Source organism: Dendropsophus ebraccatus, chromosome 8 (assembly GCF_027789765.1).
Source record: "Dendropsophus ebraccatus isolate aDenEbr1 chromosome 8, aDenEbr1.pat, whole genome shotgun sequence".
Lineage (NCBI taxonomy): Eukaryota > Metazoa > Chordata > Amphibia > Anura > Hylidae > Dendropsophus > Dendropsophus ebraccatus.
In genome coordinates, this window is record NC_091461.1 from 116,830,199 (window position 1) to 116,855,113 (window position 24,915).

A 24,915-nucleotide genomic window follows, 5' to 3' on the forward strand; every position below is an offset into this window, starting at 1 on the left:
ATACAGGTGCACATACATAATTATATACAGTATATATACAGGTACACATACATAATTATATACAGTATATATACAGGTGCACATACATAATTATATACAGTATATATACAGGTGCATATATATAGGTGCACATACATAATTATATACAGTATATATACAGGTGCACATACATAATTATATACAGTATATATACAGGTGCACATACATAATTATATACAGTATATATACAGGTGCATATATACAGGTGCACATACATAATTATATACAGTATATATACAGGTGCACATACATAATTATATACAGTATATATACAGGTAAACCTACACAACACATATAGTATAGTGTTAGTGCAGTCTTTTTTTCCATTTTATATATATATGTTTTCTTTCCAGTCTGACACAGTGCTCTCTGCTGCCACCTCTGTCCTTGTCAGGAACTGTCCAGAGCAGGAGAGGTTTTCTGGTTCAATGTTTTTATAAGGTTTTTTAAGAACATATTACAAAAGAGAAAATCTATAAGAACTGACTTTAGTGCCAACAGTAAAGTTAACATGTTTGTACAACAAGCTAACATATGGGTTAACAAAGAATATAGGAACAACAGTAATAACATTCGGTATATTATATAGATATAAAAGTGTGGTAACATACATTCAGCATGGTAGGATTACATTAGGTGTAATAAGTGTAAAGTATACTGGTTTGTCAGTAAAGATAAAGGTGAAGAGAGAAAAATAATATATTATCTGCACAGTTCCTGTCATGGACAGAGGTGGCAGCAGAGAGCACTGTGTCAGACTGGAAAGAATACACCACTTCCTGCAGGACATAAAGCAGCTGATAAGTACCAGAAGATTTGACTAATGTAAAATACAAATCTATATTATTTTCTTTTGATTACAAAAAAAAACGGAGTGCCCCTTTAATCATAGACCTACACCTGTGGGGTATCCCCAAAACTCACTGTAGATTGTACCTGTATTTTAATACACCACAAATGAATACAAAAAAATCTGTTTTCCAGAACAACACAGAGGTGTTCTGAATGGCCACCATATTCCCTAATAGGGCAGAAGTACAGTTATTGTCCTTAAAGGGCAAAAACAGAGGTTGCCCTTTAAGACCGACGCAGCAGGTGGCAGCAAATCTACAAGAAAGACATTCCAAGAAGATTCTCCTTCCAGATGAAATACTTTCCATATGAGCGACGTGATGACTTGTTAGTCGTCTTGTTTCAGATCATCCCGGCAGCTTACACAACACAATCACCGACATACGGAACTCATCTACCAATGACTGTGGTCGGCCAGACACCATGGACGTTCTCAGGTAGAGAGGCCGTTCTCCCGGAGCCAAGCTATCGGCTTCTCTGGGATGTGGTTAATCTTGGACGCATACTTGACCTAAGTGTGTTTATGTCTTTACGAATAAAGTTTCTGTGAACTTTAGTCAGTTTACAGGATCGGGATCAACTGTCAAGTGCAAAGGTCGGATCTGATTTGCGCTACAATCCATGTAAATTGTTTCTCTTGGCCCGAGCCGAGCGCCAACAATGTTCTAGTATAAAAACCTCCAGCCACAGGCTGTGAAATCAAGGTATTTGTAAGGAAAATAAATAGAATTTTCCACGTCTTCTCCCTGATTTGAGTTCTCTATTTTAGCTTCAAAGCCTCAAGATTGCCGAAAACCACATATTAAAGGGGTATTCCGCTCAAATATAACTTCTGATATGTTGCTGCCAATGGTAAGACTAACAATTCCTCCCATACTTATTATTATCTGTTCAGTCTCCTTCCCCCAGTTCTCAGCTGCTGCTTTCTGCTGAAGACACAAAAAATCTGTGTGTAAGCTTTTCTCTCTGTCTCCATCTCCCTTCTGAGATGGCTAACGTAAACAAGTCCCTGGCAGGCTTTATCTGCAAGATTGTAGTTTTTCTGTAATGTCGGGAGGGTTATTCTGAGGTCAAGTTGGTAATGATCTCACTGTGGTTATCCCTCCGGGCGTTATAAAGAAGCTAATATGTTGCAGATACATGATTACATCAGCCGCCTCAGAAGGGAGGGGGGAGGAGTGGGAGACAGAGAGAAAGGCTCACACACAGATTTTTGTGTCTTCGGCAGAAAGCAGCAGCTGAGAACTGGGGGAAGGAGGCTGAATAGATAATAACAAGTATGGAAGGAATTGTTAGTCTCACCATGGGCAGCAACATATCAAAAGTTATGTTTGAGTGGAATATCCCTTTAATAATGTACAAGCAAACAATTCCCGGAGCCCCAGGGCTGAAGGCTTTATCTAGGAGAGAAGACAGGATTACGGAGACCTTTAAATCCTATTGGTCTAAGATGAAGGAAAAGGACTCACCCAACTCGATATCTCGGATGCCCATGTAACTCTCCAGAAGGTCGTCCACTTTTTTGATCGCCTTTTCTTCAAATGCAGACGGCTAAAAGGAAATAGGAATCAGACCGTAAGTGTAAGGAGGGACGGGAGACGAGAAGCTGTAAGGCACCACAGGCTTATTACTGCAATAAAATACAACGTAAAAAACAAATGTAATTATTAAAAAATATATTTTTTTTTTGTTTAGGTGGAGATGATTTTATCATCATTTATTATGTCTATGGGCAAGAGGCTCGCCATTAAAGGGGAACTGTGGCAAAAAAAAAATGTTTTCTTTCAAATTAACTGGTGTCAAATATTTATATAGATTTGTAATTTACTTCTTTTAAAAAATCTCCAATCTTCCAGGACTTATCAGCTGCTGTATGTCCTGCAGGAAGCGGTGTATTCTTTCTGGCACAGCGTCTCTCTGCTGCCACCTCTGTCCATGTCAGGAACTGTTCAGAGCCAGAGAGGTTTTCTATGGAGATTTGCTGCTGCAGAGGTGGCAGCAGAGAGCACTGTGTCAGACTGGAGAGAATACACCACTTCCTGCAGGACTTACAGCAGCTGATAAGTACTGGAAAATAGTAAGTAAATATAACTTTCTGACACCAAAAAAATCGACAGTTTCCCTTTAAGTTCTTTTTAGGTTTTTTTTTTATTTTTTTACGTTAGTAAATCTGTTACAGTTTGTTAGTGCGGGTGTCTTGCTGGCTTTGACGATCCTTACGCTGGCAGCTCACATGTATAGTCACTGTACAGACTGTGCTGACACATTATCTCTGGCATCTGATCCAGCAGAGGACGTGGCTTCTCTTACTGAGCACAGTGACCCGGTGTCAGCGACGGCCGGCAGTATGGAGCTCCGAGCATGAGGAGAATTATCAGACACGGGAAAAGTCTCCTAATCTGCTACATGTCACAGTCATGGCGAATTATAGGAATCTATAGGATAATAGCGGACGTCCCACGCTTAGAGGGACTGATTCCAAGTGGAAATCTTTAAAATTTTTAAAAGAATTGTCCCCAGTGGTTGGAAAAGTAAAAGTAAAGTCGAATTACCCCACTGATGATTGCTCGATCACCTTGTGTAATGCTGCGTTTACACGGAACGATTATCGTGCGAATTCGAACGATAATCGTACGTGTAAACGCAGCGCACGATCAAACGATGAGCGAGAAACCTTTCTGATCTTTGAACATGTTTTTAAATCGTCGATCGTCGTTCGCAAAAAATTCGCAGATCGCTCCGTGTAAACAGTCGTTCACCGATTTTACTTATGTGCGAGATAGGCTTAAACGATCGCAAAACGATTTTTCCATACGATATATCGTTTCATCTAAAAAAAAAATCGTTACTTCGAAATCGTTAATCGTACGATCGGGCGAATTATCGCTCCGTGTAAACGCAGCATAACTTCAAGCTAGGGCTAGGCGATTAGTCTAATTAATTCACGCAGAATTTAAGATTTTATTTTCATTAAAATTCGTAAATTAAATAAAAAAAAAATAAAAACAAAAAGTGCGCTCTGACCTGCAGGGGGGTCAGTGGCACCCAGGGCCCAGGCGTGCAGTTACCAGCGGCTCCAGCTTAAACAGGGAGTCTGAGCGGGCCCAATGCAGCAAGCTGCTTCTCCGGCAAGTCATAGCGCCTCCTGCTGGGCCGTCCGCACCTAAGAGACGGAGCAGCAGCAGACGGGCACTGAGGAGCCCCCGACGCAGGACAGACCCAAATCACTGGAGAACTGGGGAGGATTTGGCACGGCACCCCGCCACTCCCCCACCACACCTACCTAGTAACTAATACTACTACTCACAACACTACTACTCCAAATCCTGATAGTATTACTACCAATACTGCTACTACTACTCCCACTTCTGATACTACTACTCCCAACACTACCACTACTACTTCCAACATTGCTACTTCTACTCCCACACCTGATACTACTACTCCCAACACTGCTGCTACCACTACTACTCCCACACCTGATACTACTACTCCCAACACTGCTGCTGCTGCTACTACTACTACTACTACTCCCACACCTGATACTACTACTCCCAACACTGCTGCTACTACTACTACTACTACTCCCACACCTGATACTACTACTCCCAACACTGCTGCTACTACTACTACTACTCCCACACCTGATACTACTACTCCCAACACTGCTGCTGCTGCTACTACTACTCCTCCAACTTCTGATACCACTACTCCCAACACTGCTACTTTTACTCCCACACCTGATACTACTACCAACACTGCTGCTACTACTACTCCCACAAATGATACTACTACTACAAACACTGCTGCTACTACTACTACTCCCACACCTGATACTACTACTCTCAACACTGACACTACTACTCCTACTCCTGATACTACTACTCCCAACACTGCTGCTACTACTCCCACTTCTGATACCACTACTCCCAACACCTCTACTTCGACTCCCACACCTGTTATTACTACTGCCACTACTACTCCCACACCTGATACTACTACTAACAACACTGCTGCTACTACTACTCCCACACCTGATACTACTACTACAAACACTGCTACTACTACTACTCCCACACCTGATACTACTACTCTCAACACTGACACTACTACTCCCACTTCTGATACTACTACTCCTACTCCTGATACTACTACTCCCAATACTGCCACTACTACTCCCACTTCTGATACCACTACTCCCAACACTTCTACTTCTACTCCCACACCTGATATTACTACTGCCAATACTACAACTCCCACTACTGCTAGCAAAAAAAAAAAATCAAGATTTAAAATCGAGAAAAAAAAAAATCATATTTCTCTTTTTGGCCCTATCGTCCAGCCCTACTTCAAGGGATTATCTCCACTTGGTTATTGAGGCCTGGGGCCCGTGTTCCTGGATCTGTCACTGTGTGATCTCTTCCAGTAAGAAGCGGTATAGAGCAGCGGTGAGTATGGGTATCTTCTTTTTAGTAAAGTCTTCACAGTCCCTGAGGACTTACACCACCAGCCCGGACTAACACCATCTGGCTGCCCTGGGATACCACAATGGGGAGTCTGATCCTCCAGATCCTGCAGTAGCAGACCCTCCTTATCTCCCCTCCATGTATACAGAGTCACATCCCGGAGATCTGCAGAGAGTCACAGAGACTGGACTCACCATTTCTTCCACAGTGGCCGGTCCCTTAGATCTCAACCGGAGAGTCTCACGCCCGCTGGATATTTTCCCTTCTGTTGTTTTTCCTCCTCTTGATCTTGGCTCAATCATTTCTGGAAAAACACAGGATTCGAGAATTAAATTACAGGTTATAAGACTGTAGCAGGGTTGTATTCTGCAGGGGTGTAGTTGGGGTGGGGTAGATGGAGTATTTGCCCCATGGAATGACTACCAGGTGGGCCACCAACGAGCAATATCAACTTGATATTTGGATGCACTATTGTAATTCCACCTGTTGCCCACAGGTGGCAGCAGAGTACACCATATTTACTTTGTATATTACACTAGGGCAGGATTCATACATACATATAGGTAAGTCCATTTCCAAAAAACATAGCGGACGTGGACTGGATGACCCAGAAGGTCGGTATAAAGTGTCTCACTGCCCGTAATGACAGGTTTCTGGTGCAATACTGAACATTGGCAGCTTCACCCACATTGTGCCAGAGCCAAATACAGTATAACCCAGGCGGAACATGTGACTGCAGGTACAAGGCGTTATCTTTTCCAGTAAATTGGAAGGTTACAGGAAGAGGACCTGATAGACCTGATAATATTTGCTCTGACTATACAAAGAAACGCAGGACACGCTGTAAGGATTAAACATTGGGCAATTTCCAACCTCCGCAAACATCTTTAAGTAATGTCTAGTGACGTGGCAAGAAGAAGCCCAAATATAGAAAGCAAGTGAGGATCATAGCCAAAGCTGGAAAAGATTTGACAAATCCTTCTCACAGCTGGGGGTTTGTTACAGTTGCATCCGTTCACTGACAGCAAACATGTTAAAGGGGTACTCCGGCGAAAATCTTTTTCTTCCAATTAAACTGGTCTCAGAAAGTTATATAGATTTGTAATTAACTTCTATTTAAAAATCTCAATTATTCCAGTACTTATCAGCTGCTGTATGTCCTGTAGGAAGTGGGGTATTCTCTCCAGTCTGACACAGTGCTCTCTGCTGCCATCTCTGTCCATGTCAGGAACTGTCCAGAGAAGGTGAGGTTTTCTATGGGGATTTGCTGCTGGCTCCAGATTTTTTGTGTGAACAACCCCTTTAAGCATACGTGCCATGTTGGCATTATTTCTGTGTTGTGGCATTGAGTGTTTATTATACTTGTATGTGACATCATAATATGTTTTTATGCCTATGTTATGCTGTATACACGATGACCTTTATTACATCTGTTATTCCTGTGCTGTAAAAACATGGGGGGAGATTTATCCAACATGGTGTAAAGTGAAACTGGCCCAGTTGCCCCTAGCAACCAATCAGATTCCACCTTTCATTTTCCAAAGGGTCTGTGAGGAATGAAAGGTGGAATCTGATTGGTTGCTAGGGGCAATTCTCCCTCAAGGTGTATATTATCCCTGTCACTGTCACATTACTGTGTGCCATATCCTATTACTATGACATCACTCGCTGTGTGCCTTATCCCATTACTATGACATCACTGTGTGCCATATCCCATTTCTATGACATCACTGTGCACTAAAAACAAAACATAGCAGACAGCGCTACATTGTATACTTATGTCTATCACAGATGCACAATAGGGAAGGTCTCACCTAGGATAGTTGTGCAAGGACGAGGCGCAATACTCTGCAGCGTGTGAATAAGACAAAGAAAGTCAAAGACTGTAGCCGCTCCTCTATCTCCCATGCCAAGGGGTAAATGAAGGTCAAAGAACCTCCACACCACTCGAACAGGTATTCTTGGCGCAGGTCACAAAGTAGGTCAGAAGACATGACCGTAAAAGATCCACTTCATAATTCATGACTAAAGACACTACGGGTTTCAAGGCCGTCCTGGCCTCTTCATCAGGTGATCATTACTAAATGCGCCAAGGCTACCTGCTGGAGTGGTGTGGAGGGTCTTTGGCTCTTCATCCTATTACTGTGACACCACTTATTTTATTACTTTGATGTCACTGTGCATTATCCAAGTACAATGTTATCTTTTCAAAAGATTCCGAGTTCGAACTATTTGGTATTGAAACAATAATTTCCCCATAAGTTACTTCGGAACTCGCACTTTGCTCCTTATCCAAGGCAGGTGCTGGTGTTTTACGCTAGCGATGAGTGAACTTGCTGAACGCTTTGGTTTTAATAGAAGTAAATTACAAATCTCTGGCACTTTCTGACACCAGTTTGATTTGAAAGATTTCTCTTTCCGCTGGAGAACCCCTTTGAAGGAGAACTCCGTCCGAAATCTATTTTTTAATATGTTATTACATAGGCAGTTCTCCAGCGCATTATATGTAGAAATTACATGAAAAAAATGATAACATAATTTTTTACATGTAATTTGTACATATACTGTGCCCCCTGCTGGACACTTCAGGTGCATACACCCGGGTCGTGATGTCACGTTTTTTTTCTTTACAGAAATTAAAGCCTACCTGATCTAGTAAATTAAAGGAAATAGCACTATGTGTACATTGGGAATTTGTCTAACTTTGCTTTTGTAATAACATATAAAAAATATATATTTTGGCCGGAGTTCTCTTTTAAAGACAAAAAAAAATTACGCAAATCATGCTCTGATCTGGTCATGATGCAGTAGGGCCCAATGGACTCTATGATCTGCTATGGGGCCTTACAGTTCTTTGTTGCAGCCCTGGTCCTAGCTATTGCTGTAGATGTGTACCATGGTGCGGGCAGGGGTCAGGATACATTACAGGTCAGGTCCTGACAATGAGCAGGAATCTGGGTGACATGCGGCTCCTCGGTCTGAGATGTCCCGGTGACATTGCTGCCATTGTAAAAGCAGGTACTAATTGAATGTATATTACAGCAGGAAGGGGGGGAGGGGCTGCCACCTCCATGTACTCTGCAAATGCCAACCCTGATGTAATTAAACAGGAATCTGATGCAGCAAATAAGGAATGGGGAACGTTAGTGTATTAGCTGAATGTTACATGGCTCCCTTGTCACTGGATCCTATTTGTCAAAACATGGCCTTTCTGTTACTTGTTTAGTTTCCTAAATCAGACAAAATCCCGTCCATTAAAGGCGGGCGCTGGCACTAATTGGCAGCTAAATGTTGTTCTGCGCCATGCAAGCCCAAGCAATCCAACATTTACTGCAAGGTTACAGCTCCATCTAGTGGTCAATCTGGGAAATGGCAGATTAAACCAAAAACTTCCTATTAATGTTATATTTGTCAAGGACAAAGAAAAGTGGATGATAATAGAGAACTGAAAAGACTGTGTTAGGTGATCTTTGTTATAGCGCACGCTCTATCGATGCTCTTATAGGGAAATGATTGGCTTTTGTTCTTTGCACATTGATGTCAGTGGATGCAGCGCTTAAAAGGTCACTAACCTTTGTATGGCTCAATAGTACAAGTGAATATAGGAGATTTTGTAATATATCACAATTAAGAAAATAAAAATCAATTTTCCGCTCTTTTTTTCCTCCTCCCTTCTAAATTCTTCTTCAAAATGTAATGCTGACCATAGAAATCTATGGAGAGGGGAGGGGGGAATGAGGGAGCTGCAGACTTAGAGAGGCAAAGAGACAGAAAAAAGATGCTGAAGGGTCTATTGTAAATGGTTTATATTCCCTCAAGGATGGATAGAGTAGTAGATACCTGGAACAAACTTCCAGCAGAGGTGGTTGGTAAATCAATAACAGAATTTAAGCACGCCTGGGATAAACATTTATCTATCCTAAGATAATAAGAAAGAAAATACTAAAAGGGCAGACTAGATGGACCCAGTGGTCTTTTTCTGCCGACAATCTTCTATGTTTCTATGATTTACAGCTTACACTGCTAAGTATGGATCTATAATGTCCTTTAAGCTTCCCATAGAGGTAAAGGGGAGAGGAGAAAGAAGAGACGTGTACATTGATAGAGTGAACATTAGCTGAAAGCTTTAATAAAGGCGATATTACTCCCCAGTGATGGATTCACAGCTCATACCGCTCAGTACCAGGCTTGGACTGGCCCACTGGGGAGCCGGGGAATCCTCCGGTGGGCCCTGAGCTACAGGGCAGGAATCAGGCCTCCTTGCTTAGGAGCTCCTGGCCTGACATGAATATTTCCTTCTACACTGCTGCACACTCCGGTCATAGCATTTAACGATTAACGACCGAACGATAAATCGTTAATCGTTTAATAAGACCTGGACCTATTTTTATCGTTGCTCGTTCACAAATCGTTCGCATTGAATAAGATGTCGTTAGGTCGTTCGCAGTAGTGACGAACGCAATAGCAACATCAAGACGACCAAGAACGATCATAAGTAACGATTATCGTTCCATGTAAATGGGTGAACGATTTCAGGTCTTTTGCAATAGCGGTCGTTTGGATCGTTTATCATTAACGATTATGCGAACGATTATTGTCCCGTGGAATAGGGCCCTTAGACTTACCTTCCTGGCTCCTGCTATGCTGCCACTCTGGACACCCGCTTCTGGGTTTGACTTTACAAGTCGCACAGTACAGAGAGTGGCACAGGAGCCAGGGAGGTGAGTGTTACTTGTTTTTTTTTTCTATCCCCCTCTCCCATACCCTGCCGAAAAGCATGTCCACGTCAAAAGACGCTCATCTGGGCACATGTAGGACACAGGGCAGTGATAGTGATGCAGTATATAGAAGAAGAGGTGTCAGCTCACTGATTCCAACTTCTCTGGTGCCCGGACTCACATATGGCTTGATGCGTATTTATGCAACACTGAAGGAAAAAATGTTCCACAGTCCAGCACTTGGCAAAGAAGTTTTGGTTTTATTCAGTTTCGTTGCAATGCACAGCAGAACACCAACATGCAGTGACCCCACAGATTAGACGCGTTTCGAGCGCATGCGCACTCTTGTTCTCCTAGTGCCTTCCCACTCTAACTCCCCTTAAATAATCACCATACAGGTGTACATACAAGTGGATCAAGGAATGCAATTAAAAGAACTTGTTACATATGCTGTGAAAACATGGGCAAAGACGTGCTGCAGAGATTTCATTTTAGCACCATATGAACAATTGATTTTATACACACTGTGTTCATTTACAACAGTAAAAAATAACAAATATGCAGGTGAGCATTAGTAAATATGTTGTTTTTTGGAGTAATTGAGCACATACATGTTAGTTGTAAGGCCATATATCGTGCGATAGTCTTCTGCACACACGAACGGTGTGTGAACTAAGTCCGAATAACACCCAGCTAGTGAGTAGTTACTATGGCGCATTCACACCTGTACCAGTGCATGCGCGCAAGAGACCACCGCTACGAACATAAGTATGGGGGATGAACAGGTAAAAATAACATAAATATAAAAAATATAAGATGAAAATAGTAACAGTAAATTACAAATATTTATTAATAATGGTACATTAGTTCCCTGCGTATGTTCATACCCTCTGGTGCTCTGGTGCCCAGTCTGTACTGCCAGTAAGCCTCACGATTTTTGAGGAATTTAACTGTGTCTCCTCTTATTTTAGGCACTATTTTCTCAATGCCATAGATAGTGAATCCATCACATTTGCCACCATGGCACTGTAAGAAATGTGCCGAGGCACCTGATTTGTTACGTAATGGGTTACCAGTAATGTCATTTAAATGCTCTAATGCACGTATTTTTAATTTACGTGTGGTACATCCCACATATTTCATGTTACATAATGAGCATTCAATGACATAAATGATGTTTGTGGAGTTACAATCCATTCTTTGCTTGATGTGAAATTGTTTGTCATTAGAATTATTATGGAAAGTGATGCATGGTTTGACATATGTACATGTCCGACAAGGATAACCTCCACACTTGTAGAAGCCATGTTTCTGTAGCCAAGTAGGCGTCCTTTTGTCAGTTACAATAAGACTGGGAGAAAGTATGTCTCCCAATGTTTTTGATTTCTTGGGGACAATGGCACAGCCTTGTGCTAGTATTTCTGCCAGTTTGGCATCTTCCGTAAGTATGTGCATATGGTTTTTGATTATATACTTAATTTGATTAAATGCCGGTGTATACACCATGGATAAGACTGGTTTAGATATACTTTTTATGGGATGAGGTGTACTTACTTCTGGTTTGACTAAAGTCTCACGATTTTTAGTGGACACTATATGTTTGGCTCTATTAAGGTGATGGTTGGCATATCCTCTTCTTTTTAGCCTCTGTTCTAACATTGCAGTTTCTTTGAGGAAAACCTCATTACTTGTGCAATTCCGTTTGAGTCTAGTGAGCTCACCCACAGGGATGGCTCGGATTGTGTGTGCTGGGTGGTTACTGTCCGCTCGCAATACAGTGTTGCCTGAAATGGGTTTACGGTATGTAGAGAATTGTACAGTGCTATGCGGTATACCCTGCAACTGTAAATCCAAGAACTCAATTTTCTCCTTCTGTAAATTATGAGTGAATTTCAAATTATAATTATTAGAACTTGTAACAAGTTCTTTTAATTGCATTCCTTGATCCACTTGTATGTACACCTGTATGGTGATTATTTAAGGGGAGTTAGAGTGGGAAGGCACTAGGTGAACAAGAGTGCGCATGCGCTCGAAACGCGTCTAATCTGTGGGGTCACTGCATGTTGGTGTTCTGCTGTGCATTGCAACGAAACTGAATAAAACCAAAACTTCTTTGCCAAGTGCTGGACTGTGGAACATTTTTTCCTATAGTGATGCAGTGCCTGCCCTGGCACTATATACTTGGCACTCATCCTGGCATACCTAGGACATGGTGCACATGCAGTGTTCAGGCCTCGTCTTACTGTTGTTTTTCTGCACTTTGATCTCGCTGTGTTCCATCCTCCTCCCTCCCTCTCCTCCTCCTCCTCCTGAGAACCTGACTCCCTCCACACTTATCGGCCACATACACTTTTCAGTATCTTTTCTATCCATTTCCCTTCTCGTCTTTCTTCGGGGGATCATCTTACCGGTTCCCCTGCTCACCAAATGTACATTGCTTCTCTCTAACAGCAGCGGAAAACCAAAAGCCTGTCCCCTCTGGGCAGAGGAGGTCTGTAGGCTAGCTGCTTCTGTGGAACTACAAGTCCCAGCATGGGAATATTTATAAGGCAATGGATGTAAGAGTGTATAGAGGAGGCTGCCATATTATGGGGCCTCAGATGTAGCTCTAGACTTCAGGTTAGAGTCACATCATTCACTGCCATGTGGTCCAGATAAACATGGCCGCTTTCTTCCAGAAACAGCGCCACTCTTGTCCTCTGGGTGTGGTATTGCAGCTCAGTTCTATTGATCTGAATGGAACTGAATTGTAATACCACACATAACCTGTGGACTGGGGTGGCGCTGCATCTGCAATAATGTGACTGTGCTTTTTCTACTCCTAGATCCTACAAGATAGGGATGGAGAACCTGCGGCCCTCCAGCTGTTGTACAACACTCCTGATGTGTTAAGAGTCAGGACCCATCTGTCAGTGACCACACACACAGCAAAGAAAAGGGTTACACTTAGCAGTGGGAACACTTGTATTTACACAAGAAAACAGCTGCCCTAATCTGAGAGATGAGAAGGAAGCTGTGATTTACCTTTAAGGAACAGTGTGGATTAATTTCAACAGACAGACTGACTCAGCTTGCAGATCCACTGCTGTTATTGAGCCCCCTTCATGGTGCACAGCTATTTATCATGCTCAGGGGGCAGGACCAGAGCTGGTCTGTTTGCCAGTAGTACACGTGCACAGCAAAGGAAATGGTTACACTTAGCACTGAGCTGACATAAATGCTGCTGACAGGCTAGGAGGAGGAGAAGATTACAGCGCAACTCTGTGGACTTACAACAGTAGGTACACATGTATTTACACAAGAAACAGCTACCCCGTTCTGTGTGTGATGATAAGGAGGAGGCTGCTGTAAAGTGATCTGTACAGCATTGCAGCATCAGGCGACACCAGTAGATAGAGGAGACAATAGCAGCTCCCTGGTCACAGAGTACACTCAGTAATGTTTTACATTCATCTCAAGGGGACCGTCTATTGGCATCTATGTTCATGAGTCTTGCTGTAAACCATGTCACTAAATGCTGTTTAAGACAGCTCAGGCAAGATGACAATATACAAAAAAAGTAAAATAAAAAAAAAATTACATCAGAAAATAGAAACGGTTAAGAATAAAAGAGCAAGTTTTGAGAATCTGACTCTAATCAGTAAAAGAAAATTTAGGCAATTCATGCCCTACCTTAAAGGGGTAGTTCACGAGGGGAAAACAAATCTTTAAAATCAACTGATGCCAGAGATTTGTAATTTAATTCTATTTAAAAAAAAAGTCTCAAGTCTTCCAGTACTTATCAGCTGCTGTGTGTTCTGCAGGAAGTTGTGTATTCTCTCCAGTCTGGAGAGCAGGAGAGGTTTTCTATGGGGATTTGAGGCTGCTCTGGACAGTTCCTGACATGGACAGATGTGGCAGCAGAGAGCACTGTGTCAGACTGGAAAGAACTACCCCTTTAAGAGATAATTTTAAGGGTTTATCATGAGAGCAGAAAAGGTCCTACCTTTAAGTAATAAAAATCTCTACTAACAGCAGCTTGTTGACAGCTTCCAGATATTACAAAAAATATTTTTAAAAGTATTCCTATTTTATTGTTTTACGAGCATTCAAAATTAAACAAAATGAGCACAATGGAGGATGCGGGACTTACCGAATGCTTTTAAGGGCTCTATTAACTTCAGGGTGAACGTCTGTCCTTTCTCCAGCTCCTTTAACATCTTGGCAACTTCGTAATGGCGTGACCCTACTATGTTCTTCCCGTTAATGGACTCAATGTGGTCTCCGACGTTTATTACTTTGACTTTGTCAATGACGCTGTCTTCTTTAATACGCTGCAAAAGGAATGATAGAAAATGTGACGATTTCAAATGGAACGTTTAAAAGGTCATTGTCGTTTCAAGCAACTTCCATCTATGTGATAGCCGACTTCAGAAATTACTCATTACCCCAGATAAACAACTCTTCAGTCTTGGCCACTAGGTGTCTCACTTCTCTGCAATCTGTCATTCACTGCCTGTTTTCATAGGAAATTTGTCTCTAGTAACAGCTAGATCAGGACAAATTGCAGAAAGTGTGTATGGGATTTGCCATCTGCTATGTGCAGGATAAGAAAAAGCCTGGAATGTGAACCTGTAACCTGAACCAGTCTGCTTGCTGAAGATCATCCACACTGTTCCTTAAGGGTAAATCAAGGCTTCTTTCTGATCTCTCACCACTCATACCATTGTACCTACTTCTGTCCAAAGCATGGCAATAAAACCGTTTCCCTCCCTAAAAATTTCCACCTGAATACAGTGAACACATTGGACTAAATGATGGCACTGTATTCAGAACACTCCCCCTAGTGGTGGCTGTGGGCCATAAGAATTCTGTCTGTTCATTCACACTATCATTCAGAGGAATACACATGGCCCTGCTCCTAAATACCCTGGCCAAGGCAGAGTGACTTGTTGGGCAAATTCTCTTGTAAAGCCAATGGAACATATAGGTGTTCTGCATAGATAATGATAGGTCAGGAGTTTTCCTGTTTTCCTAGTGGTTTGGGGCCCTAGACGTGACCATAACATGGAAACACCCTGTTAATCCTGACAAGCGTTTAGTTTACGGGAATCCCATTAAGATAGCTGATAATAAGTCGGGAAGAAGGTCTGTGCACGTCTCCGTGAAGTTATAAAGAAGCTCGGAGCGGAGTGAGATTTTTTGCCTATACAAACGGTGGGGATTCCTCTCTCTGTATTTATAGACAATGAATCAGTGCAGCGGCCTAAAAATACTCGGCAGTATTACTGTAACCGAGGACAGAGAGACTAGATTATACCCTGCGCACGTGACAGATCACTGCTGTTTATGGAGCCCGGGACGCTCATATATCTATGTGAAGGAATGGACGAGCATTATCCAGCGCATGGCAGAAATGCTAAGTGCCAAACATGGGTGGCGCTGTATGAGGACACCTCCAAGATGGATATAAGGTAGATGGACAGCAAGGTCTAGAGATGAGCAAAGTGAAGGCGATCGCCTGGAATCCCATTTTTTGCCCGCTCTGTGGAGAAGGTGGATACAGCCTGAGGACCACCTGAAAAATATGGCTTCACTCATCTCCAGCAAAGTCCTTTGTAAACAGTTCTAGGGACATAAATGGGGGCCCAACATGCCCAACCCTGAGCACAGCTTGTGCCCATTTTATACCATCCATCGTTATAGCTGCAGTTCCTCCAATACAGCCACAGTGCCACCATCACCGCCACAGTGTCCCCAATACTACCTACACAATACAGCCACAGAGCCACCATCACTGCGTCAATGCCCTATAACATCCCCAATACTACCTACACAGTGCCACTGTGGTGTCGCCCCGCTGGGAGGAGCGACCGGTCACTTACCAGATGGTGAGGTGTGACACCACCTCTGTGGTGGTTGGTCGGAATATAGCTCAGCCAGATGTTAGGTTGTCGTGACGCCAGTGCTGGTTGGGCACACAGGTATGGAGGCACACCATTGGTTGGGTTGCATGCTGAGATATAGAAGAGATTAAAAGAAGTAGAGAGAAGGATGTCGAGAGAGTCCCAACCAAATGTAGTACTGTGCTCTGCCGGAACTTTAGAAGGAGAATAAGTAGAAAACGTAAGAGTAGAGAGAATACTTGTGCCGGTGTTTTGACTCTTTAGTCTTTGCACCACCTATTGCCCAACAGTGTCGGGCGACCCGTCCTAGAGGGAGCCCCAGACCTTGTTACCTGGGTTGAGCAGAGTGGTCAGAGTTCTCTGCACTGCACTTCCGCACTGCGAAATATAGTACGTAGGCTTCTAGCAACTTTGCTCTATCCGGTTCGGTTCCTCTTTCTTCAGGATACTGTCCTGCACTTTTAGACTGGTTCTCGGCGTGGGCTGGGCTGATCCCTGACTTGTCCTCTCTAGGTGTGTGTTCAGCACTGCATAGTGTACAAAAGTGCTGCTTTGAAGAAAAGAGTGCTAAGGTGTCCCATGTGCGTCCGTCCTCCACAGAGACCAACCCAAAAACTGTCTACAGGGGACCCGGCATAAGTCAGGGCCCTTTTTGGCTACTGCAGGGACGGTTCTGGCTTGCGTCAAGGCCAGAGTAAGACTCACTAAGGTGTGGCTACACTTCCTCTCCCCATGTGACTTCCTTCTACAGTGTCTGTAACGTGTGCTGTGAGTGGGTGAGAAGAGAGTGCAAGAGAAAGAGAAGGATAGAGATAGGCAGAAAAGAGAAAGAGCTCCCATTGGTGCACAGGTCCTAGAAACTATAACCCTTTAGTTATCTACCGCTGTGCAAAACTTAGGTACACAATATACATACCAGCGACATCTAGTGGCAAAACTTAGGTACTACTTCATTACCACTTTTACTTTGAAGTACAGACTTTTGCTAGGGGTGTAAAGACAAGAAACACGTGGGGTGGGACACCACACCACCATCCCCGCCAGAGTTCCCTGATACCATCGCCAATCCAATACTACCTACACAATACAGCCACAGTGCCACCATCCCCGCCACAGTGCCCTTTTAATGTCCCCAATACTACCTACATCTACACAGCTCTTTGGCTGTCCAGGCATGATAGGAGTTGTAATTTTGCAACAGCTGGATAGCCAAGGACCCCTACCCCTGTTCTACAGTATATTAAACAGTAGGAAATACGGGGCCCATATATGAGCTGTGCCCATTGTTTGCCAGTTTAGATTTTCCCCTGCGCCGCAGCTTATAACTCTCCCGCCATGCTGTCTGGTGTCACATGACGCAGGATGCGCACCGTCTGTTAATGTTAACATGTTTACAGCTGTGAAAAATTGTTGTATTACAACCTCATTAATAAACCAAAGAAACATTAACAGGGCTTATGAAAGAGGAGTCCGCCATGACAAAGGCTTCCAGGGCCCGTCCGTCCGCACTCAATCACGGCCCTGATCTCCTATTCATCTCCTAGGAGGGATCAGTCAGTATGAGCGGGTGTCTGTTACCAGGCCTGTCTGTATCCATGACCTCGCCGCTCGCCCCGTTCACCGCAAACAGTGAGACGCGTTCTCCAGAAATATGGAGGGATCCATCATCTGTCTGGTGTATATAAAAGCTAATAATGAATCGCAGCAATGACCTGGGCTGGAAAACCTGTGTAATAGGCGATAGAGAATATACTAAGGATAGATTATAGTAATGGAGGGTTCCCATCATCCTGTATTATACTTCAAAGCTGCAATCACTATTCTGCTAATGGGGTCACTGTGTACATACATTATATTACTGATCCTGTATTATACTCCAGAGTTACATCCTGTATTACACTACAGATCTGCGCTCACTATTCTGCTGGTGGGGCCACTGTGTACATACATTACATTACTGATCCTGAGTTACATCCTATATTATACTCCAGAGCTGCACTCACTATTCTGCTGGTGGGGTCACTGTGTATATACATTACATTACTGATCCTGTACTGATCCTGAGTTACATCCTGTTTTACACTCCAGAGCTGTGCTCACTATTCTGCTGGTGGGGTCACTGTCTACATACATTACATTACTGATCCTGTACTGATCCTGAGTTACATCCTGTATTATACTCCAGAGCTGCACTCACTATTCTGCTGGTGAGGTCACTGTGTACATACATTACATTACTGATCCTGAGTTACATCCTGTATTATACTCCAGAGCTGCGCTCACTATTCTGCTGGTGGGGTCACTGTCTACATACATTACATTACTGATCCTGAGTTACATCCTGTATTACACTCCAGAGCTGCACTCACTATTCTGCTGGTGGGATCACTATATACATACATTACATTACTGATCCTGAGTTACATCCTGTATTATACTCCAGAGCTGCACTCACAATTGGGCAGGTTTAAAAGCTAATATACAGGAATATGATGAAGGAACTTCAGAAAATCTGCTAGGGCTTTGTCTGTGAACAAGCCTGTTGACTGTTTCCAATTCTAACCTGCAGAAGTATGAATGCAGCTCTGCATTTCCTTACCTTTTGATGTAAGGTTATTAGATATAAACCATATAACACATCTATCTATGTATCTCTATGTCACTTCTGCTTCCCACTTAATCTACTAACGTATTACGTGTCAGCAAATTTACTGGCAGATGACGATAACGTCAGCATTGACGTACAGTATATAGTGTTGCGTAATATACTCCACGACAGAAGCAGATACTAAACTATGTGATCTACTAAGTATACGCACCCTCCACCCAGATTTACTACATTCAGGGTAAAGTACATGATATAGGGAACTGATAGCTGAGATCTCGGTAATAAACCACTGTGTACATTATTGGTGACCTTCATATCTTATCATATCATATCAGTTTGTACTCCAGAGCTGCGCTTCCTACAGTCCCTGAGGACAAGAGGTTGCAGCTACAGTCAACCATCTTGACATTACAGAGTCTATTGCTTCCTATAATCTATGTTTTATATGCTTGGAAAGCGAATTCTTCCTCCTGGGTTTCGCTTTAAAGGGGCACTCCAGCAATAAAGAGAAAATCTTTTTCTTCTTTTTCAAAACTATAAAAAGCTCCAGTCTTCCAATACTTATCGGCTGCTGTGTGTCCTGCAGGAAGTGGTGTATTCTTTCCTGTCTGACAGAGTGCTCTCTGCTGCCACCTCTGTCCATGTCAGGAACTGTCCAGAGTAGCAGCAAATCCCCGTAGAAAACCTCTCCTGCTCTGTACAGTTCCTGACATGGACAGAGGGGGCAGCAGAGAGCACTGTGTCAGACAGGAAAGAATACACCACTTCCTGCGGGACATACAGCAGCCGATAAGTATTGGAAGACTTGAGATTTTTAAATAGAAGAAAATTACAAATCTATATAACACCACTGGATTAGAAAGAAAAAAAATTGCCGAAGTACCCTTCATTCAGTCAGATCTAGTGGAAAAAAATCTATAAAACGCAGTAGGACATTTACCTTTATAAAAGCGATCCCCGCTCCGTTGTCCGTAATGGTCAACCCCAAAGCATCTTCAGACTTCATTACGTCAACTTCTTTCTTTGAACCTTTTATGTGGGCGAAGATGAAGTCTTCAAGGCCGATCTGCCCTCCCAGGAGTTTATCCATGTCGATTTTATGGGTATTCAAGGTGCAAAATAAGATCTAAAGGGAGAGAGTAAATGATAGGAGGATTAAAGGTTTATATTTGCTATATATATATATATATATATATATATATATATATATATATATATATGCTAAAAATACTCTTTTTGCATAAATACATAAATAAATAAATAGTCCTTCTCTCCAGTCTGACACAGCGCTCTCTGCTGCCACCTCTGTCCATGTCAGGAACTGTCCAGAGCAGCAGCAAATCTCCATAGAAAACCTCTCCTGCTCTCCAGACTGGAAGGAATACATCACTTCCTGCAGGACATACAGCAGCTGATAAGTACTAGAAGACTGGAGATTTTTTTTTTATAGAAATAAATTACAATCAATTATAATGAAAGTGTCAGCTTTCAGGCACCGGTTGATTTGAAAGAATTTTTTTTTATGAACTACCCTTTAAAAATAACCTGATTTATGGACATATTTAAAAGCCAGCATTGTACTTTATAGAGGTTTTTACACCTTGCTACCCTGAGGGATATATACACAGTGGTGCCTTGGATTATGAGCATAATTTGTTCCGGGACGGCGCTTGTAATCCAAATCACTGTTATAACAACGCTCATTCTCCCATAAGAAATCATATAAATGCAGACAATTGGTTCAATACCCTAAAAATAATGAATAACATGTAGAACAGATGAAACAAACATTTAGAAACAGCTGAATCTGTGATATATAAGTTACTTACAGTATAGCAATCAGCATGTATAATGTATAGTAACTGTATAACCCTGATAACACAGCAGCTGGATATGTGATATATAAGTTACTGTACAGTATAGCAGCATGTGGTGTATAATGTATAGTAACTGTATAACCCTGATAACACAGCAGCTGGATATGTGATATATAAGTTACTGTACAGTATAGCAGCATGTGGTATATAATGTATAGTAACTTTATAACCCTGATAACACAGCGGCTGGATATGTGATATATAAGTTACTGTACAGTATAGCAGCATGTGGTATATAATGTATAGTAACTGTATAACCCTGATAACACAGCAGCTGGATATGTGATATATAAGTTACTGTACAGTATAGCAGCATGTGGTGTATAATGTATAGTAACTGTATAACCCTGATAACACAGCAGCTGGATATGTGATATATAAGTTACTGTACAGTATAGCAGCATGTGGTATATAATGTATAGTAACTGTATAACCCTGATAACACAGCAGCTGGATATGTGATATATAAGTTACTCTACAGTATAGCAGCATGTGGTATATAATGTATAGTAACTGTATAACCCTGATAACACAGCAGCTGGATATGTGATATATAAGTTACTGTACAGTATAGCAATCAGCATGTGGAGTATAATGTATAGTAACTGTATAACCCTGATAACACAGCAGCTGGATATGTGATATATAAGTTACTGTACAGTATAGCAGCATGTGGTGTATAATGTATAGTAACTGTATAACCCTGATAACACAGCAGCTGGATATGTGATATATAAGTTACTCTACAGTATAGCAGCATGTGGTATATAATGTATAGTAACTGTATAACCCTGATAACACAGCAGCTGGATATGTGATATATAAGTTACTGTACAGTATAGCAATCAGCATGTGGAGTATAATGTATAGTAACTGCATAAACCTGATAACTCAGCAGCAGTTGTACTAATGTAGTAGTGTAGTACAACAGGCTAGAATAGAGAAGCAGGGCTGATGTCAGAGTTCTGTGGGGTCACATGACAGCAATGGGGAAGGTGCGTGTGTTCAGCATGGACCAATCAGGAAGTGAGAATGAGCAGTGTGTATAGCTGAGTGTAGGTGCAGGCACATTATATCAGCAGTGTGTATAGCTGAGTGGAAGTGCAGGCACATTATAACAGCAGTGTGTATAGCTGAGTGTAAGTGCAGGCACATTATATCAGCAGTGTGTATAGCTGAGTGTAAGTGCAGGCACATTATAACAGCAGTGTGTATAGCTGAGTCTAAGTGCAGGCACATTATATCAGCAGTGTGTATAGCTGAGTGTAAGTGCAGGCACATTATAACAGCAGTGTGTATAGCTGAGTGTAAGTGCAGGCACATAGCAGCAGTGTTGTATAGCTGAGTGTAAGAGCAGGCACATTATAACAGCAGTGTCTATAGCTGAGTGTGAGTGCAGGCACATTATATCAGCAGTGTGTATACCTGAGTGTAAGTGCAGGCACATTATAGCAGCAGTGTGTATAGCTGAGTGTAAGAGCAGGCACATTATAGCAGCAGTGTTGTATAGCTGAGTGTAAGTGCAGGCACATTATAGCATCAGTGTGTATAGCTGAGTGTAAGAGCAGGCACATTATAGCAGTAGTGTTGTATAGCTGAGTGTAAGTGCAGGCACATTGTAGCAGCAATGTGTATAGAGGAGTGTAAGTGCAGGCACATTATAGCAGCAGTGTTATATAGCTGAGTGTAAGTGCAGGCACATTATAGCATCAGTGTTGTATAGCTGAGTGTAAGAGCAGGCACATTATTACAGCAGTGTGTATGGCTGAGTGTAAGAGCAGGCATATTATAGCAGCAGTGTTGTAAAGCTGAGTGTAAGTGCAGGCACATTATAGCAGCAGTGTTGTAAAGCTGAGTGTAAGTGCAGGCACATTATAACAGCAGTGTGTATGGCTGAGTGTAAGAGCAGGCATATTATAGCTGGAATGGAGAGGGGGGAAACACAAGGGCTGCCAGGAGCATGAAGGAATAAGCAGGGTATATGTGGGCACATACATAGAGCACTCTCTGTCTGGGGAGACCTCCACAATCCTGTCCTCTGATGTAAGCCCCAGCCTGAAGTGGATCTGCTATGATGTGGAAGGGGAGGGAGACTTCCTGGGTCAGAGTACAGTGCTGTAGACCCCACTATGCAGACCATGCCCCTCCCCCACTCCCCCTCCCACCCAGTACAGGGAGCTCTTACACCAAAGCAATGCTCTTAAACCAAGTTACAATTTTGAAAAACTGTGAGCTCTTCTTGCAAAACGCTCTCAATCCAAGTTACTCTTAAACCGAGGTACCACTGTGTGTGTGTATATATATATATATATATATATATATATATATATATGTATGTATGTGTGTTTTGATTAACTGAATGTTATGTAGCTATGCTGCACATCTGTCCAGTTGGATGCCGCCCTTGTGTTGCCAGGAAAACATGAAGACATAGAAGTCCGTATTTATGTTTTCTCGGACTCCATAGAACGGCATCCAATTTCTTTAGCCATCGGGAGTCAAATGCCAAGGGTTCTCGGGGTTTCCATACTCTTTCCCGACACACAATTACTCAGGGTAGAAGAAATCTTCACATAGTAGTTGTCTGGGATCCAACCTGCAGGAGTCTCTGGGATGACAGTAGAAGGAAGATTCCCATTTTAGTTCTTCCACTGTTAAACAGGTTCTTCTGCTTTGGAACCCAATGAAATTCATGAATATAATGACAGAGAGTATTCATAACTATGTGTAGTTGTGGCCGAGTGGTTAAGGCGATGGACTTGAAATCCATTGGGGTTTCCCCGCGCAGGTTCGAATCCTGCCAACTACGGCTGTGAGATTTTGTTTCAGATGCAACAAGACAATGGCAGGTAAGACGATTATAATGAATACTCAACCCATCTCCTGCATTGGTCTCAAAGGGAACTTGTCAGCTGGAATTAAAAGGGGTATTCCGCTTTTGATATGTTGCTGCCCATGGTGTAAACAAGTCCCTGGCAGGCTTTATCTGCAACATTATAGCTTCTTTGTAATGCTGGGAGGGTTATTCTTAGGTCAAGTTGCTGATGAACTCACTGTGATTATCCCTCCCAGCATTACAAAGAAGCTACATTGTTGCACATACAGCCTGCCAGGCACTTGTTTACATCAGCTGTCTCAGAAGGGAGGGGGAAGGAGGGGAGACAGAGAGAAGGGCTCACACACAGATTTATTTGTCTTCAGCAGAAAGCAGCAGCTCGGAACTATGGGAAGGAGACTGAATAGATAATAACAAATATGGAAGGAATTGTCAGTCTCACCATGGGCAGCAACATATCAAAAGGAGATACTTGTCACCTTCCATATACAGATTTCACTTTCATTATGGACCCAAAATAATGTAAAATGTGGTGTACGGAAGATTGCTGTTTTTGCTAGACAGCAGCTTTTTCTAATCCTGGATAACCCCTTTAAGGCCCATATTTTATGTTTTATCACATAATAATAAATAAAATAAAGCACCATAAATGTTCTCCTAGTTTGTTTGTTCATTCTTTCTTCATTCTCCTACAAGCTACAAACCCTCTAGAGCAGAAAGCTTTGGATAGTAGTTGTCTGGGATCAACCCTGCAGGAGTCAGTAGAAGGAGGCTTCCCACGTTTGTCATCTACTGTTATACAGGTTCTTCTGCTTTGGAACCTGATGAGATTCATGAATATAATGACAGAGAACACTGACAGGTGTGTGTGTAGTTGTGGCCGAGTGGTTAAGGCGATGGACTTGAAATCCATTGGGGTTTCCCCGCGCAGGTTCGAATCCTGCCAACTACGTCAGTAACTTTTTGTGTCGGATGCAACAAGACAAATGGCAGGTGACGTGATTATAAGGATCCTCAACCCATTGTCTTACTGGGAAACAATGACCCTAAATAGTAAGAAAGTCTTCGTTAACAAGTCAGGATTCATTTTTGGGGGTTGGTGTGGTGTTGTGGGACCACCCTATTGTTTTAGGGTCTTTTTCCAATAGCCATTTTTGGATTTTTTATGTTATCCTAGTGCTAATTTCCTAAGACATTGGCCCAGACAAATAGCAACCAATCAGTGAGCGGTGATTGGTTGATGCAAAATGTGTCCAATTTTTGTCTATAGTGTCTTGCTGGCTTATTTTTATTGATTTGGAAAGTTGTGATGTTTTATGATAATTAAAGGGGAAGTCTGGCGTCAGGCATTTTTTTCAAAGGAGCCGGGAGGAAGTGGTTGAATATAACAACATATAGCTTCGTCCCCAGCTCCAGTGCGGGGGTCCCGCCTCAGCCACTGACTGGGTGAGCAGGGCTGACATGTCACGACCCAGGTCCCTGCTCAGACCAGGAAGCTGCTGTGGGATCGGGAACCAGACGATAGACTTCTCCTTTAATAAAAGTTACATTTTAATGCCTTTCCCTTGTTCCCTTTTTGGTTTGTAAGCTGGGAGGTTTTCATGATAAATAACTTTACCTTGTACCGTACAATC

General features: G+C 42.5%; 1 protein-coding gene and 2 non-coding genes across 3 annotated transcripts in view; 2 read left to right on the forward strand and 1 right to left on the reverse strand.

The window, feature by feature from the left end:
• Window positions 1-24,915, reverse strand: part of GIPC2 (GIPC PDZ domain containing family member 2) — a 52,913-nt gene that overhangs the window by 7,939 nt on the left and 20,059 nt on the right. Inside the window, exons 2-5 of the mRNA XM_069979454.1 lie at window positions 19,509-19,694; window positions 14,208-14,388; window positions 5,552-5,661; window positions 2,361-2,442 (exon numbers count right to left, since the gene is read on the reverse strand). Of these exons, the coding sequence (XP_069835555.1) occupies window positions 2,361-2,442; window positions 5,552-5,661; window positions 14,208-14,388; window positions 19,509-19,694 (559 nt within the window). The remainder of the gene's footprint in view (window positions 1-2,360; window positions 2,443-5,551; window positions 5,662-14,207; window positions 14,389-19,508; window positions 19,695-24,915) is intronic.
• Window positions 23,173-23,254, forward strand: TRNAS-UGA (transfer RNA serine (anticodon UGA)). The gene has a single exon. It is a non-coding gene; the product is annotated as a tRNA-Ser (tRNA).
• On the forward strand, window positions 24,152-24,233 carry TRNAS-UGA (transfer RNA serine (anticodon UGA)). Its single transcript has one exon. It is a non-coding gene; the product is annotated as a tRNA-Ser (tRNA).